At 38.7% G+C, this 19,864-nt stretch overlaps 1 protein-coding gene across 1 annotated transcript in view; it reads left to right on the top strand.

The window, feature by feature from the left end:
* Positions 1–19,864, top strand: part of htt (huntingtin) — a 395,162-nt gene that overhangs the window by 93,245 nt on the left and 282,053 nt on the right. The window contains exon 10 of the mRNA XM_067768365.1: positions 7,041–7,622. Within this exon, the coding sequence (XP_067624466.1) occupies positions 7,041–7,622 (582 nt within the window). The remainder of the gene's footprint in view (positions 1–7,040; positions 7,623–19,864) is intronic.

The raw sequence follows: 19,864 nt of genomic DNA, 5'->3' as shown, positions 1-19,864 counted from the left end.
CCAAAAATTGCATAGAGTATTCATTGTAATGATGTTACGTATACGCACCGGCGTACCACCCAAAAGTAACCAAACAAGTTGAAATCTACATATTTAGCACATGCTCACCCACTTTTCCATACAACTTTTGCGGCAATTTTGTGTATGTGTACTCATGTATGTAAATGCGTTCAGGCGAGAGCTATCTGTTATTACAGATTTTTTGTTAGCCCTGCTTGCCACCTCTTTTGATGCATCACGTATTTTTGATTCACATTTTTCTTTGCTTACACAAATGATGTACATATGAGCATTAGGGTGGTTCTGTTTCCCACCAGGACTAATATGTCATATCTAGGGCTGTTCAAAAATGTTTATATTGAACTGCAAATCACAATAAATATACGAAATTATATGTACACTGAAACTTTTAATTAAAAAAAAAAAAATATTTTAAATGTTTAAAGAATTGTGATGGTCCCCTTAATGAAGAAATTTTGAATTAAAATTTTTCTCAGTGCTACAATATTTTTGAAAAATTGTTTGTTTTCAATTTGTTAGTGTTAATTTGTATATCATACCGAAGTGCCTTGGTTTCATATGGAAGTGTTTTTTCTTTGCATTTTCATATGAAATTTAAAAACTTTCATATGAATCGAATTTAAATGTTTGGGTACATGGGAGTTCTATGTAATTATACTCAGCTGAGCAGAGCTCACAGAGTATATTAATTTTTTTCACATAACGGTACCCCGTAACGGCATAAACTAATCGAGATAGATATAGAGATCAATATATCAAAATGATCTGGGCAAAAAAGAAATTCATTTAGCCATGCCCGTCCGCCCGCCCGCCCGTTCGTCCGTCTGTCCGTAAACACGATTACTTGAGTAAATTTTGAGGTATCTTTATGAAATTTGGTATGTAAGTTCCTGGGCAGTCATGTCAGCTCGCTATTTAAAATGAACGAAATCGGACTATAAACACGCCCACTTTTTCGATATCGAAAATTTCGAAAAACCAAAAAGTGCAATAATTCATTACCAAAGAGACGGATAAAGCGATGAAACTTGATAAGTGGGTTGACCTTATGACGCAGAATAGAAAATTAGTAAAATTTTTGGGCAATGGGCGTGGCACCGCCCGCTTTTAAAAGAAGGTTATTTAAAAGTTTTGCAAGCTGTAATTTGGCAGCTGAGTATGTAATGTTCGGTTACACCCGAACTTAGCCTTCCTTACCTGTTTTTTTATATTCAAAGTGTAAATTTGTATCTGTGCCTATTTTTCAGGGAAAACAAAAACAAGAGTGCTATAAGTGTATAAGGGTTGAGCAGCTCTGGTCATATCGCTAGCTATGGCACTATAGCTTTTGTGTATTAGAAAAAAAAAAAGAAAATTTTAATTTTATAAGTCTCCAGTCTTGTTTAAGGGGCACGAATTGGTTCGCATTTTTGGATTACCTGACTAAGCAGTATCGCTTCCTGTTAGCCCAACTTTGGCAAGACATTGGCGACGTTTTCTCTTTGCTTCAGAAATGGCATCCTGCCCCCTTTTGTCAAAAAATTTTCTCACATTATTATGAATCTTTGCCAATTTCAACTTTCAACTTCTATCCTATCGAATTAGTTACTTTCGCGAAACAAAAATGTTACTTCCTCGACACTTTTCGTCTTATCGTTACTTATATTCCTATTCAAATGGTTTCTATATGCTGTGTCCCTTTCGTATCTAAATGTCGTTTCACATTGGGAGAACAGTTCTTCCCGAAGGCTGATAAGATTTCGAAACAAAGACGATATCTCCGGCGATCATTTCTTCAGACATGTCGTTTCGAATAAGTGACTTGCGCGAGAGAGACTGCTGGCAGGGTTAAGGGAACATTTTTATCTGGCCTCTGCGCTTCCTATAGACATGTTCGTAAATAATTAAGGTGTTTCGTGTAAGAAGACTATGAGATGTTCGCTTAATTGACAAAACTGAAGTCAGTGCCGTGCCTTAAACCAGCACTTTGAATTTTTTTAGGAAGCAAAGCGCTTTCAATTTGTAGCTTACTGAGGCTATCACTTTGCTTTATCGTTACACCAAACCCAAGAACAAGACCAGAACCAAGACCAGGACCAAGACCAAGGCCAAGGCCAAGACCAAGACCAAGACCAAGACCAAAACCAAGACCAAGACCTAGACCAAGACCAAGAACAAAACCAGGGCCAAGACCAAGACCAAGACCAAGGCCAAGACTAAGAACAAAACCAGGACCAAGACCAAGACCTAGACTAATAAAAAGACCAATACCAATACCTAGACCAAAAATAAGACCCAGACCATGACCGGTTGTATCGGATATATATAATATATGTATGACCGATCTTAAATATTTTTTCAGACAATAATGTATGTCGTAATTGTAAGCATCGGGAAAAATTTTAAGCGTCTAGCGGTTAAAATGGGAAAGAAATTACGTTTAACCTCTTTTCTGAACGATCGGTTGTATGGGATATATTATATATGTATATGATCGATTTTGACAATTTTTTCAGACAATGTATGCCTTATATGTAGTCAATCTTCTTTTAGCTGTTAAAATGAAGACTAAATGACAAAAACTCTCTTTTTCCAAAAAAATGGTTGTATGGGGAATATATGATATAGTGGTCCGATCTGGTCGGTTCCGACATGATCAATCGGACAACCAAATATACCAGCTTACCAACTTTCATGAAAATAGCTAAAAAATTTAGAGACTAGTTTGCGTTCAAATAGATAGTCGGTCAGAGAGACAGACGGACATGGCTAAACAAGTCAGCTCGTCAACCTGATCATTTCGGTATATAAGGACATACAATTTGGCCTAGAAGGTTAAATGTGGTCATATTATCGTTCCCGAGATGGTCGGGCTAGTACCTTAATGAAGCTTTGTTACCGGAACGTACTGGATCTATATACGGCAAAGCACCATCAACATCGATAACACTCCCCTAATAATAAAAATAAAAAAAATAAAAAAACATGAAGGTTCCGTCCCACAAATTCACATCGAAAATTAAAAGGAGCACGACGCAAATTGGAAGATATGCTTAGCCTTAATCTTCTCCGAGACTTGCTACCTATTCTTATTTTGGAAGTGGTTTTTACGTGGCGGTTTGGAAGGCAACCGCCAACCATGGTACGGTACACGGATTTAAGTTGCCTCCTAGGACAGGCATACAAACCCTAGGCATATTTTAAGCCCCTAACTTGCAAACGAATCCAACTTAAAACAGCCAATTATAAAATAAAACTTTTTTTACGCTATTAAAATTTACCACAATCAACTCACTTTGTCATTGACAAAAATATCTAAACAAATTTTGTGATTAAGCTAATGTAGCAGATACATGTCTTTCAATTTCATTTAATTCCTTAAACAATTCACTTAAGCAATAACAACCTTCCTAAACGTGATTTTGAGCACTAGCATACTTTTCACAATAATATCTGGAAGTCTACCATCCCTCTACTGAGCTCCTAATTGCAACGTCTCATGGCCTTTGTCATTTTTTCCACTTGAGCGCCTAGATTGCTTTTGCTCATAATTTAACTCGGATCAGCTTTTTAGCGTATCACAGTCTTGCCCACATTAAGTTTTTCGTATGTACGCTTTGGAAACCTTTTGCATCTACGTAACCGTGTCACGCACACAACGTGCCTGCTCGCATTCGTGTTAGTTACAACCTGATTTTTGTGTTCACTCGCTTCATTTTTGCTTCATTTGGGCTCATGTTCCCAACATTTCTTGCACTTAAGGCGTTTTTTAGCTAAACATTTTCATTTTCCGCGTTTTGGTGCTCTCCATTTTTTTTTGGAAAAGATATGATAACATGCATATAAGGGGAGCTTAACAAAAGTTCGAAAAATGTACGATATTCGTATGAAAATAATTAACAAAAATTAGCAACGTTAAAAACGTGACATATTAACGAAATATCTCTTAAGTATATTTGCTTTTCATTGAAATGAAAATTACAAACAGATTATACATACATATATGTATGTATATTATTATTCCATACACCATTAGAAGCTTAAGGATGCAGCAAAAGTTTTCCAATCATCTCTATTTCATGCTATTTGCCTTAATTCGTTAAACAATTTGCCAGTTTCCTGAAGAACCGTTCTCCTCCAAGTCATCTTTGGTCGGCGCCTGCATCGTGTCCTTTGAGGATTCCAGGTTAAGGCAGCATTTGCAACGTCATAATATGGCTTTCGTAATGTGTGGCCTATCCAGCCATATTTACGCTTCCGTATTTCAATATGTACACTGGTTTGGTTGGTCAGCCTCCACAACTCTTCGTTCGATATCGTTCTAGGCCACCATATCTGCATTATATTTCTCAAGCAGCGGTTAATGAAGGACTGTAGCTTGGCTTTAGCTTCAGCAGTTACGAGGTTGTTAGCGCGCCATACACCACGAAGTCTGGCAAAAGCTTCCCGGGCTTTTTGGATTCGAGCGTTTATATCTCTTTTTGCAACACCATCAACGCGAGAATGCTTCCCAAGTATGTAAAGCTTTCGGTTTCTGCAACATTTTGGCCATCAATTGTGAAATTTGCTGAGTTGTTACCTTTAATGCGCATAGATTCGGTTTTTCTTATATTTATTTTCAACCCAAACTTTGACGACTGGTGATGCAGGTGGTCGAGTTTTGCCTGCATGTGCTGGTGTGTGTGTGATAGCAGGACAATGTCATCTGCGTAATCCAAATCTTCAAGACTGGAGTTAAGTCTCCAGTTTATGCCCCTATTTTGCGAGTCGAATATTTCAAGCACCCAATCCAAGACCACAATAAACAACAGTGGTGATAATATACACCCCTGCTTGACACCTGTAGTCGATTCAAATGCATTGCTTAGTTTCCCATTATGTAACACTCTGCATTTTGTATTTTCATAGCTTTTCCTTATAATGTTAATAATTTTTTGAGGAACTCCAATTCTCTGCAAGGAAAGTCAGATGCAGTCCCTTTTAATAGAATCAAAAGCCTTCTCATAGTCCACGAAAATTGCATACAATGTGGTGTTGTACTCAATGCATATACAAAGCAATATATCCAATATCGAAAATAACAAACCGATAACTCGTCGATTATAAGCATATAACGGTCGCTATCGATAAAAAGACGATTACACATCCACAAACAAATATGCAACCAATAACTCGTCGATATCAATAACTCTTCTATAACGAGCCGTTAATAGATTTGGTTCTTTTTGAGAAGCCGAAAACACTTCGAAAAGAAGCCAATAACAAACCAATGACTGGAATGTTATCGTTGTCAATCGATAGCTCGTTTATAACAAACTCGTAGTACACCGATATAATCCAATAACTTCCAATAATAAGCAGATGTCGGTTGTTATCGATAACAAGTTGATAACAAATCGATATCAAGGCAATAAGAAAACGCCAATAAGGATTGTTTTCCATTACTAGTCGATACCATGCATATATCGATTGTTGTTAATAACGTGCCGTTAAAATGTCGATAACAAGCCAACACCAAACTGGTGAATGTTTGTTGTTTTCGATGATACTTACATAAATCAAAAGCCCTTTAAAAACCGAGAACTCATCAAAATCGATTGTAACCAATAACAAGCCGATAAGAAGCCGATAACGCTTTTCTCAAACAATCCCAAGATTATACCGAAATGAAATCATCACGACATGTTTTTGAAAAAACCCCAAAATAGCCCGGAAATTGATCCGAAATAACTGCAAATAGTCTCCATATTATTTCGAAATTCTATTAATATGGTACTTAAATGTTCCCAACATATTTTCGAAAAAAATACAAAGTAGTTGTGGAATAGTTGCGATATAATTACTAAATAGTCTCAGAATATCCCTGAAACGGTCTTCAAAAAAATTCCGATATAGTCCCGATTAATCCCTCACTAGTTCAGAAACAGTCCCCAAAAGCAATCTGAAATAGTCCCGAATAATCCCTCACTAGTCCAGAAACGGTCCCCAAAAGCAATCCGAAATAGTTCGCTTAGTTCCTAAATAGCTCTTGAATAATCCCGAAGCGGTACCGAAATAATGCCTTAAACATTAAATAGATCACTCGTAACAAAATTCGATACACATGTTAGGCTTATAACAAGAAATATTTTTAATTTTAAAAATGGGCTAGTATAAATTTCCACATTCTGGGTGTATTATATACTAAATAATCAGGTTTTTGTGTTTTACAAATTTTATATATATAAAAGGAAGGCGTGGTTATCATCCGATTTCGCTCATTTGAAATAGCGTTGGGAGACGTCTATATATATATTGATTCGTTTATGCCATTGCGAGATCAACCGTTATGTTACCAAACTTCATAATATTGAAACATATAGAAAGCTTAAAGTTTTATGTTTCCTTTGTTTTTATGGGTTATCTAGAGCCATTTTTGGAATTCTAAATCCACAAATAACTGCATCATAGATTATTTTGCCTCCTTTGATTGGACTGACTTATTTACATGTAATTTCCTTTTTTCGCTATAGTTTATGACAAATATGTTTTGTTTTAGAGCGCTCACCGAACCTCTATGAGGCTCTTCTGCGAATAAATACGCCTTTCTGCAATGACGCGTATTGCATGTAGTACAACGTGCTCTTGGTTAATGAAGTGACTTTTGCATATAATTTCGGCTTTTTACGACGCCTATATAAGGCGGAATAAAAAATACCGAATAAAAAATGTTCTTCCCATAGATATGTATGTATGTACATATGCATATATGCCACAGATTTTTAAATTAGAAATTGTGAGCTCGTGCTTTCAGAATGTTGAATCCATTGTTTAAAAACCTACGAATCTGCTAACATTTTCTTCCAAGAATTTAATCTGTATTGTGTTTTGTAGGCCTTCCATCTATCCATATTGATTTCTTGAATCACTTTCGCTCTACTTCACATATGCATTATTCATATAGAAACACTAATATTTGTTTGTTTGTATGCGTGAGCATGTGACTTTACCTTCATATACATAATATCTACATACATATATTGCTATTCTATCTCTTGCAGTCACAATTCCTCGATGAACTTTTACATTTGATCGGCGACGATGATTTCCGCGTCAGAGAGCATGCCGCACAATGCCTTTGTCGTTTCATCATAAAAAATGCCAAATATAAACAGCAAAATAAAAAACAACAACAATATGTTAACAACAATGATACATTCATGTATGCACCCACACCCACACCAACAACAACACCGGCGACTAATAAATTCAGCAACCAATATCCGGCTACTGTTGGGCTTTTTGGTGGTATTGATGTTGGTGTTACAACTGGCGACGACAAATCGCTCCCGTCAGCCACCTATGAAACTAATTTCAATTTGCTTTGGGATTTTTTCGACTATCGTCTATTCAGTGGTCTGCCATTGCCTTTACGTAATTTATTCAGAGGATTGTCACCGCCGCCACATACGGCAACCAATACTGCCACAACAAATACAACAACAATGCCTAACATAGATACTTTTGATGATTTGGCTGACGCGTTACCTCAACGTTATCGAGCGGAAGAAGAAAAATTGTTGTCTAAAGTTTTGTATCGCATGACAAATAAACTGATGGAACTTGATGATAAAAATGCGCAGGTAAGTAAGTGAGTTGTCGGACACAGAATCAGTAGGAAATTTATGTATACGAATATGGTGGAGTGTGTTCTTTTTATACTCAGCTGAGTACAGCTCACAGAGTATATTAATTTTGTTCGCGTACCGGTTCCCCGTTACGGAATAAACTAATATTTATAGACTTCTATATATCAAAATGATCTGGGCGAAAAAAGAAATTCATTTAGCCATGTCCGTCCGTCCGTCCGTCCTCCCGTAAACACGATAACTTGAGTAAATTTTGAGGTATCTCAATGAAATTTGGTATGTCTATATCTACGATCGCTATTTAAAATTAACGAAAACGGACTATAACCACGCCCACTTTTTCGATATCGAAGATTTCGAAAAACCGAAAAAGTGCAATAATTCATTACCAAAGATGGATAAAGCGATGAAACTTGGTAGGTGGGTTGACCTTATTACGCAGAACAGAAAATTAGTAAAATTTTGGACAATAGGCGTGGCAACGCCCCTTTTTAAAAGAAGACAATTTAAAAGTTTTGCAAGCTGTAATTTGGCAGCTTAGTATGTAATGTTCGGTTACATCCGAATTTAGCCGTCCTTACTTTTTAATACATAGTCATATCCATGTGCATAGAACGCTAATTACTTCCCCTATATAAATGAGGTTATGTATGCCTCGTTTACAGCTGATTTTTTATACCCAGCTGTACTTGTAACTTTGATTCGATAACTGTTGGTTGTACAGGTATAAACGAATTGAGATAGATATAGACTTCCATATATCAAAATCATCAGTATCGAAAAAAAATTTGACAAGCAATGTCCGTCCGTCTGTCAGTTTGTCCATTCGAAAATATTAAGATATCTTTACCAAATTCGGTATAACGGCATATCTGGACCTAGAATAGATTCGTATTGAAAATGAGCGAAATCTGACGACAACCAGCCCACTTTTTCGGTATCAAAAGTTTAGAAAAATGAAAAAAAAAAAAAATGAGATAAGTCAAGAACCAATACAGCTAAGCTAATGAAATTTCGTAGGTGGATTGGTTTTATGACGCAAAACATAAGTCCTAAAAAAATTTGGATATGGGCGTAGCACCACCCACATTTAAAAGAAGAAAATGTGTAAGTTTAACAAGCCGTAAATCAAAAGCCGTTAAAGATATTACATTCAAACTATCCTTGCGAAATTATAAAGACTGAGTGAATAAAATCACAATCGGTTAAACACCACGCCCACTTTTCCTAAAGGTCTAGCCTTAACAAAGTTTGCAATAACTCTATGGTATTTAACTACATTTGACTGATATTCTACCTCAGTAGTGGTACGGTTGAGCTAAGAACAAAACTTAAACAAATTTTGAAAATGGGCGTTACCAGCCCTTTTTTGTTAATCTATCTATAATATTATAAATGCTCAAAATCTCCCAATCCGAACGAAATTTAGTATAAACATTTTGTTATCCGCTCAAGTTCATTAGAGGTAGCCTCTGTATCCTTTTTGCTTCTTTTGAACCAAAATGAGTTCGAAATAGAACCATATATGTATTATTGCGCAGCTTTATAACAGCGTTTCAAGAGCACATCTGGGTATGCAATGTTCGTTTTCACCCGAACTTAGACTTTCTTACTTGTTTTATCAGCATAAGGCTCCAAATAATGCATCGTTTATTATGAATCGTTCCTTCTTAAGCAATAGATATTCACATACGACAACGTGAAAAGTGCTCGTATTTTCCAAAGAGGATCAGCTAGGCTTCCAAGCGTGTTAGGGGGCTGCACTCTGACATAATCGGTTTAAGGGCTAGCCGGGGGAGATCTCATCGGCAGCGTCTGTACACCTCTAGGTGCGGCTGCAAGCGGGCGTCTGTCTTGGAGCAAGCGGCTCGCTATATAAACGTGCCAAGTAATATTTTCACCCCCGCTGAGCGGGTTGTGCGCTGGGCTTGGGACCCGCCACGTAAAACCATACTTCAATGAAATATAACAACAAGCCTCGGATAAATACACTCTCTATTGATGACGACCATGGCAAACGTTTGAAGGACAATGAATTGAGGGCATGCACCTGGAACGTCCGCTCCCTGAATGGGATTGGTGCAGATGCCCGGCTGGTTGATGTCCTCGTCAAAGCAAAATCTGACATCACCGCCATCCAAGAAATGCGTTGGACGAAGCAAGGAAGAAAAAAGATCAAAAATTTTGACATATATTGGAGTGGTCATGCGAATAAGCGCAGTTTCGGCGTCGGATTCGTGGTGGGAGAGAGACTTTGTCGCCAAGTGCTGGCGTTCACGCCTGTGGACGAGCGTCTCGCCGCTATCCGAATAAAAGCAAAATTTTTTAATATATCATTCATCTGCGCACATGCGCCGACAGAGGAGAAAGACGATGAGGTGAAAGACACTTTTTATGAACAATTAGAACGCACATACGAGCACTGCCTCCGTCATGATATAAAAGTCGTGCTTGGCGACTTTAACGCCAGGGTGGGCAAAGAAGGTGTTTTTGGCCCTACAGTCCGAAAGTTCAGCCTACACAATGAAACTTCTCCTAACGGACTGAGGCTGATTGACTTTGCCGGTGCTCGAAACATGGTCATATCAAGCACGAGGTTCATGCATAAAAAGATACATCAAGCTACATGGCTGTCTCCTGATCCCTGGCAAACAGATCGATCACGTTGTGATAGATGGACGGCATGCCTCCAGTGTTTTAGATGTGCGCACGATCCGAGGACCTAACATCGATTCGGACCATTATCTCGTTGCAGCCAAAATACGCACCCGCCTCAACGCGGCTAAAAACAAGGAACAAAAAACACAAGGAAAGCTAGACGTCGAAAAGCTTCAATCACAACAGACTGCCAATGATTTCGCAACTCGACTCTCACACCTGCTCTCTGAGGGCATAACTCATCCTGAAGGAATACAGGAGCAGTGGGAGCATATCTCCAAAGCACTTCGTACCGCCGCCGAGGAAAAAATTGGTTACCGGCGGCCACGAAAAAACAACTGGTATGATGAAGAATGCCGCGTTGCAACCGAAAGAAAAGACGCTGCCTACAGGGCTACGTTAAAAGCCAGCGCGACAAGAGGAGTGTGTGAACGCTATCGTGAGTTGAAAAGGGAAGCGAGACGCCTTTTCAGGAAGAAAAAAGCAGAAGCAGAAAGGCGTGAGTGCGAGGAGCTTGAGCAGCAGCTTCTTAGCAAAATATGGGGGGACGAAAGCATGCCCAACGGTTGGAATCTAAGTGTTCTTTGCCTAGTCCACAAGAAGGGGGATACTGCAAAATGCACCAACTATCGTGGAATCAGCCTTCTTAATATCGCATATAAGGTCCTTTCAAGTGTATTGTGCGAAAGATTGAAGCCCACCGTGAACCGGCTGATTGGACCTTATCAGTGCGGCTTCAGACCTGGTAAATCTACTATCGACCAGATTTTCACAATGCGCCAAATCTTGGAAAAAACCCGTGAAAAGAGAATCGACACACATCACCTCTTCGTCGACTTTAAAGCCGCCTTCGACAGCACGAAAAGGAGCTGCCTATATGCCACTATGTCTGAATTTGGTTTCCCCGCAAAACTTATACGGCTGTGCAAAATGACGTTGAGCAACACCATCAGCTCAGTCAGAATTGGGAAGGACCTCTCCGAGCCGTTCGAAATTAAACGAGGTTTCAGACAGGGTGACCCCCTATCGTGCGATTTCTTTAATTTGATGCTGGAGAAAATTATACTAGCTGCAGAACTTAACCGCACTGGAACAATATACTATAAAAGCGTGCAATTACTGGCATATGCTGATGACATTGATATCATCGGCCTAAACACCCGCGCTGTTAGTTCTGCTTACTCCAAGCTGGAAAAAGAAGCGGTAAAGATGGGTTTGATGGTGAATGAGGACAAAACGAAGTACCTGCTGTCATCGAGCAAAGAGTCAGCGCATATGCGCCTTGGCAACCACGCTACTGTTGGCAGCCATAATTTCGAAATAGTAAAAGACTTCGTTTATTTGGGAACCAGCATCAACACTAGCAACAACATCAGCACTGAAATCCAGCGAAGAATCAATCTTGCCAATAAATGCTACTTTGGACTAGGTAGGCAATTGAAAAGTAAAGTCCTCTCTCGGCGAACTAAAATCATACTCTACAAGTCACTTATCGTACCTGTCCTGCTATATGGGGCAGAAGCATGGACCATGACAACAGCAGATGAAGCGGCTTTGGGAGTGTTCGAGAGAAAAGTTCTTCGAAAGATTTATGTGACCAATATTTATTACGACTCTTAGAGTCTAGATCAACACTTAAAAACATTCTTGCATTAATTAACAATAACAAAGCTTGCCCTCTAAGAAGATTCAGAGGAAAAGCAAAGCCGCCATGGTGGAGCAATGAGCTGAGTCTTCTAAGAAGACAGGTAAAAGAAATGTTTAAACTCGCAAAGACCGCGGAAAGCGAAGCGTGTCGGGACGAGTACAGGGATCTACTGAGGATCCACAAGCGTGAAATTACCAGGGCGAAGAGAAACTCATGGAAAAGTTTCTGTACGGACATAGAGTGCTCCAGTGAAACAGCACGGTTGAAAAAAGTCCTAGCAAAGGGAAACATAGTCCAGGGACTAATAAAGAAAGAGAACGGGGAATGGTCACGTGATAGTGAGGAATCCCTTGAGGTGCTTCTCGATACACATTTCCCATCGGGAGACGGTTTAGAAGAACCAGCAGACATCACTCACACTTCGATCACGGAGCTAGTGGTGCCGGGCTTGGTGACCGATACCAAGATCGAGTGGTCAGTGAAGACGTTTTCTAAGTTTAAATCGCCGGGCCCAGATGGTATATTCCCGGCCATGCTACAAGTCTCAAGTAGGGCGGTCGTGGAATGGCTTAAAATAATATTCGATGGGTGCATAAGACTGAATCATGTACCGCACTCTTGGAGAACTGCTCGTGTAGCTTTTCTACCAAAGGCGGGGAAGATCGGTCACGTGTATCCCAAAGACTATAGACCCATTAGCTTAACATCATTTCTGCTCAAAACCTTTGAGAGTCTGATAGATGTGTACATAAAGTCCAACGTGGATGAAAAGCTGCTCTCCACAACACAGCATGCGTACACCAAAGGCAAGTCGGTAGACACCGCATTGCATAGGGTGGTAATAAGCATAGAGAAATCCCTGGAATATAAGGAGTATGCTCTAGGAGTCTTCTTGGACATTGCCGGGGCTTTCAATAATGTTGCAAAATGGGCGATTATGGATGGTCTTAATTACATTAAAGTACATCCTGCCTTAATCAGATGGATCGGCTGCATGTTAAATTGCAGAAAGATTACATCACAATGGGGATTGTACGAGGCCACGAAATCAGTGGACAGGGGCACGCCGCAGGGAGGGGTGCTATCACCTCTGCTGTGGACACTGGTCATCAACCAACTGCTCAGGCAATTCGATGAGGGACCCGTAAAACTTACGGCTTACGCAGATGACGTTGCAATTGTCATAAGTGGAAAATGCCTTCCAACGATTAGTTCTTTGATGGATCGGGCGCTTCGGGATATTCATACCTGGGCATCTAATGTCGGGCTGAAAGTCAATGCGGAGAAGACGGATATGGTCTTGTTTACAAAGAGGTACAAGGTCCCAAATTGGACCAGGCCTAAGTTAGGAGCGGTGACCTTACAGGAGAAACCTTGCACAAAATATCTAGGAATCATCCTAGACAGTAAGCTGTCATGGAAGCTCAACTTGGAGGAGAGTGTCAAGAAGGCCTCAACGGAACTCTATGCATGTAAAAGAATGCTGGGGTGTACGTGGGGCCTATCGCCCTCTCTTTCTCATTGGGTTTTTACAGCGATTGTAAGCCCTATTCTATACTATGGAGTTCTTGTTTGGTGGAAAGCCACACAAAAAACAACATACCTCAAAAAATTAGAGGGGGTATGCAGACTATCGATGCTTTGCATTACGGGAGCCCTGAAAACAACCCCGACGGCTGCACTGTATGCCATTCTGCACATTCCACCTGTAGACCTGGTAGCAAAGAACAAAGCGTTAACGACCGCAACCAGGCTCGATGCTTCGGGGCAGCTTGAGCGCCGACCATATGGCCATAGTAGTATAGCGTCCTCAGTCACAAGACGAACAGACTACATGATTCCCTACCTGCACTTTGAGGGAGATCTTAAGGCCACAATAGAGGTGGACGGTTGGCGCAAGGGTGCGCAAATGGCGGACGAGGCGATACATGTGTACACCGATGGTTCCAAAATAGTGGAAGGAGTAGGGTCTGCGGTATACTGCGCTGATCCGGAATTAAGCAGATCCTACAGGCTGCCGGATTACTGTAGCGTTTTCCAAGCGGAAATATTAGCCGTAACCAAAGCAGTAGAAACCCTGGAAGAGAATAGCTTAAGCTGCAACCGTGTTAACTTTTATATTGACAGTCAAGCAGCAATTAAGGCAATAATCTCGCATAGCACAGCATCTAAATGCGTGTTAGAGTGTAAGCAGTCTCTGGAGAGAATCGGGACAGGGAGAAGCATACATCTATATTGGGTCCCAGGGCATATGGGAATAGATGGGAATGAAAAAGCGGACGAATTAGCTAAAAAGGCCGCATCCCTTGAAGCTTGCTCCGTAGACGTCCCAATTAGATTGGGCGATATTAAGCGAATGCGAGAGGTGCACATGATCGACCAAGCAGAAAAGGCGTGGGTTCAAGCGCGGGGCTGTAAAGTGTCGAAGATTATGTGTAGGTCTTACAACCTTAGACTAACACAGTTGCTTCTATCATTAAAAAGAGAGGACTGTAGACTCATGACGGGTATTCTGACTGGACACTGCCTTCTGGCGTCACATGCCTTTAAATTAGGCTTGGCCAGTGATAGCAGGTGTAGGAAGTGCGGGTTGGAGGAGGAAACGATCGAGCACGTTCTGTGCTCGTGCCCTGCACTTGCCAGGCTAAGACTCCAGATATTAGGAGTGATACAGCTGTCAGATCTAGAAGCAGCAAGTGGCTTAAGTCCTAGGAAGCTTCTAGTATTTGCCAAGAGGACGGAGTTATTTTATAACATAGGTCCTGGTTTTTGATAGGGTTTTTCAGTTTGGTCGTTAAAACAAACTTCTGGTAACACTACGGACTCAATCAGTCTATGTGAGGTCCTCATGGACCGGCCAGTTCAACCTACCTAACAATATTAAATTGAACTTAAATTAGTATTTGAATTTGAAACATGAATTTGAATTTGAAACATGTAACACAAATTCATTCGAATCCTAATATTTATTTTATATTCATTGCTTCGCGTGAGCATATAATCTTTTCTTAAATAAGTTATTATCACAATTCTTAATATTTGCAGGTAATTCGTTGAAGCATTTTAACTCTTTGTAAAAAATACTATTTTTTTCAGCCTTCGTTTTGTAATTAGGTAATTTAAAATCATTTCTCTGCCTCGTATTTCTGTCATGAATCTCGTAGTTAAATTTAATACTTGTTTTTAGATAATCAGGCAAATTTCCGGTTTTTATGTTGTATATAAACTTCATAATGTGGAAAAATATTTGCTGTTTTACGCTCATCCAATTCAAACTTTGTAGCATATCTATAATGGGGGTATCAAAACGTTTACCTAATATAAAGCGCATAGCTTTATCTGCATTTTTTGTAGTTTATCGATTTGCGAATCCTCAATATAAAGGAAATAGTAGAACAATTTATGAAGTATGGCTGAATTATTGACCTATATACTTTTGCTTTATAATAACTACTCAAGTTTTTACAGGTTCTTTGAATGAAGTATATTTTTTCGCTATTTTACCTGTTATATAATCAACATGGCCATCAAATTTTAGTTTGCAATCTATTTGAATGCCGAGATATTTAATCGTCTGCACCTTTTCAATTTTAGTATTATTTATTTTAATAGTTTCAAAATGAGCAATATTTTTCCTTGTTATTACCATATATTTAGTTTTTTCAATATTAATTTTTAGTCTGTTATCACACAGCCAAATATAAAGAGCATCTAAATCACTTTGCAGTTTTTCTCTTACTTCATGTTCATTCCTACCATTTATGGAAATTAGTGCATCATCCGCAAATAGTTTTATGGTACTGAATTTCAATATATACTTAATATAATTAATATAAATATTAAATAAAATTGGAGCTAGCACAGCGCCTTGGGGTAAACCAATCTTAACGTCAACTTTGTCCGATAATGCTGAACCAATTATTGTTCTTTGCTTACGATTTGTTAAGAAATTATCAAACCAATCTAATTCATTGTCCTTAATACCAATGCTTGATAATTTTTCTAATAATATTTTCTGATCGATAGTTTCAAAGGCTCTTTTGAGATCAATGAAAACTGCAATGATCGACCTTTTGTTATTAAGTTCTTCTTTCTATTCAGCTGTAACTATGTTTAAAGCTGTTTCGCAAGAATGATTATGTCGAAATCCTGACTGTTATGGTATAAGCCGCCGCCGATTTAGGTCGTTTTTCGCACGCCGCCGCCGAATGTCAAAAATTTCGGCGCGGCGGCGGCGTCCGGCGCGGTACTATATTTTCTTCTAATTTAAGACTGTTTAGGCCATTTATTGTTCATGTCGAAAATTGGTCGGATATGGTCAAAAGTGTATCAACGGATGCGCATCGCTGCCAGTTATAAGAAACTAATTGCGAAATTTAACTCTTTCTAAATTTTAAAAAGTTATTTAAAAAACAGACACTTTCAATGCTAGCTTAACACGGACTTATTTAAACAAAACACTAAAAGAAGAGTTAGATTATAAATTTAGATATTTTTTTTTTCAAAAAATTAATAATGAACAATCAATTCAAATAAAATTACCCAAGGCGAACATGTTTTCAAATTGTCCTCAAGTTGTTAAAACAACCAAATTACCCAAAAAGGTGCCGTTTTTTAAAATTTTATATTGCGATTGGCTGAAAGAATAAGCGAAATCAGTGATGCCAAATCCTTTACTAGGTTCTAGAGGCATAAACACTCCTTTGAAATGATTCTTACCTCATACTTAAGTTGAGGATTTATGTACGTATGAGAAGGGTTTGAAAAATCACTTGGGTTTACATTCAAACATCTGTTGTTCATTTGCGAAACTATACAATAGCGTCTGAAATGTTAATTTTGATTTTCACACTTCATCCTTCAACGCCGAAGTCTCCGCTGTGACATTTCGTAAAGTTGGCGGCCCTATCCAAAACTAGTCCCTAGGAGTGAATCACATTGTTTATAGCCTATCAACCAAGTTTAAATATCACCTACACGTTACGGCTCCTTTTACAAATGTGAATACGTGGGCACATATATTTACCTGGTGAGGCTTTGTTCTTCGCAAGAACACTCAAAGTGGCGAAGCAAAAGCTTTCCCAAGACGAACTAATGACGTAGTGGACAGTCGAACTAGTCTGAAAACAGAAGCTACGCGGTCATCCATAACGGGATCTTATATCATAAGGCCGGAAAACAGCAGTTAACATCTTTCAAGTTAAAATCGGTCGACTTTCAAAAAAAAATATCGTTTTGATTTAACGAAGACTATTGAAATCAATGTTGTGAACACAAACGTCTGCAAATTTTGGTCTAAATTTTAAAAATTTTATGCAGAGTCTTTGTAAAATTTTAATTATGTAGATGCGCCGAGGATAATACGATTTTCACCCATTACGCAATGACATCCACTTAGACTGCTTATGATTTCGAGGGCAGCATCCTTGGCCGAATAGTCACTCCCTAACATTTCAAAGTGTTTCTCTGGTGTAGCTCGGCAGCATAGCGCGACAAAAGCATCCGTTGGAGAGTCTTCGGAGCTACACCTAGAGCTTCTAGGAAAGTGACGTCGACGAAGGTATGAGTTCGAAGTCGCAGTCCTATAGCTTCTGTGCTGGCATATGGTGTGAGGGTCAGGAGGCGTGGTAGCGACTGGTGTTCGGGATTACTACTGTTCGCACATCGGGAATTGTAGCTCTTAAAAACTGCCGAAAAAACTGGAAGCGCCCTGTGTCACGAGAGTCATGAGTATTAATAGCAACCGTAAGTCGCCTTTGTGCGTGACCGCCAAGGAGCCACAAATGATTTAGAGAAATTGTGTTCGCGACGATTATTAGGAGTTAACACTAGGTGGAATTACGCTTTGCACGACATATACAGACAAAAATGTGCATATTTTATGTATATCTATTTCTTTTCTGAAGACGCAGCAGTACCAATTCCAAAGACCGGGGTTAGGTTCGAAGCCTCTCTGGAGTAAGTGAACGAGGGACAATCCCACCGCAAGTAGCTGCGCTTGAACATTTTTGAATGGTCTGCGAGATCTTGAGGCAGAAACTACGGATCTTTCGAAATGGCCAACACGCTGATTTCCTTAAATACATACAAACAAAACCTTTTGTAAATATTATTTTTTTAAATAGAAAAATCAAGCTTTTTAAAGTAAGAACACCGGCGTACGCCGGCGCGCCGCCAACGCCGCCGCCGCCGATACAGTGATCGGCGTAAACCTCTAGTATAAGCATCTTACTACCCACTAGACTGGGTCGAAAAAAAAGTTGCCAATGTCCGCCCCTAAATTTGAGGACTATGTTGAGAGGGTTTCGGACAATTTTTTTTTTTTATTTTTTTTTGATCCTTCGAAATACAGCCAAAGCGGTTTTTTCGTTGTAACTTGGTTATTTGACGTCCGATTTTTAAAATTGATATGTCATTATTTTGGCCGTGAGAAGCTTCACATTTTCGTTTAATGTCCTTTTAAGCTATGAAGTCGTTTTCACATGATTAGGTCAGCTAACAAAATTTGATTTTTTTCCTTACCAAACGAAAGTAAAAAATAAAATAAAATTTCGAAATGTAGAATTTCGAACTTCAAACTTCGTAAGCCGATATCTATTTTTTGGTGGCTAAGTTTGAAAAACGGAGATAGTACTTTGTTTACTTAAGCCTCAATCTCTACGAAAAAGTGGGTTTTGTCCAATACCCAGAAAAAAAGTTGATTTTGTCGCATACTGTTATTATTATAAATACGAAACAACAGGTTTGACTCACTTATTTACTTTGACTTCCCCTATTCATGATATTTGGGATATCTTTATTAACTTTTCAATGCAAACCCTGCAATTTTTCCTCCAAAAATATCATGAGTTTCAGGTCAAAGTATAATAAGAATCAGCTAAAATAACAATTGCAATAAATATTGAAAGTGCTATAACTTCTTTTTTTATTATTTTAGTAATATGGTTTCAAAGCACCATTTTCTTGAATTTTTAAGTACTTTCGTTTGGTAAGGAAGAAAACATTCATTAGGGAGGGTCAAATTTTGTTAGCTGACCTAATCATGTGAAAACGACTTCATAGCTAAAAAGGACATTAAACGGAAATGGGAAGCTTCTCAAGGCCAAAATAATGACATATCAATTTTAAAAATCGGACGTCAAATAACCAAGTTACAACGAAAAAACCGGTTCGGCTATATTTCGAAGGATCAAAAAAAATTAAAAAAAATTTTCCGAAGCCCTCTCAACATAGTCTTCAAATTTAGGGGCGGATATTAGCAACTTTTTTTTTTTGTATGGGGGCCAACCCAGTCTACTACCCACCCAGCATTTTTTGAAATTATTAATCATATTAGAGTCTTTTTCGAGTCTCCAGCATGATCAAAATAAGCATATGGGGAAATCCGCCAAACTTTGGTTTTTTTGGAGAAAAAAATTTTTTTTGAAACATGGTATCACGGAAATATCTTTTTGTTAGGAACATTGAGGGGTAAATTGGAGCTATAGTGCATCGCCCTTACTCGTCTTACATAATGCCTCACAAAGATATAGTCAAAAGATCGAGCAACATATATAAAATTGAGGTCGCAATGTTCAATATACATTTATTTCAACACTTCTGTACCGATTATATCGATATTTTAGCTATGTAAAATTTTTTTTTATACACGAGACCTGGTTTTGTAGATATCGGTAAAAATATAAAACCGAATAACCGCCAAATATTTGTTACTGCAAAGTTTGCAATACATTTATTTTAACACCTTTCTACCGATTCTTTTGAAACTTTAAAAACATATAGATATGTGAACGAAGTATGTTTAGGTCAAAAAGTTTTAATACCCGAGATCCGGTTTTGAAGATATTGATAAAAATATAAACCCGGAAAACCTTACATTTTTTACTTATTTAAACACTTCTTAACCGATTGTGTTGAAATTTTATCATAC

This window comes from Eurosta solidaginis, chromosome 1 (genome assembly GCF_040869045.1).
Source record: "Eurosta solidaginis isolate ZX-2024a chromosome 1, ASM4086904v1, whole genome shotgun sequence".
NCBI lineage: Eukaryota > Metazoa > Arthropoda > Insecta > Diptera > Tephritidae > Eurosta > Eurosta solidaginis.
Note: the sequence above shows the minus strand (reverse complement) of the source record. Positions and strands in the feature narration are given on the sequence as shown.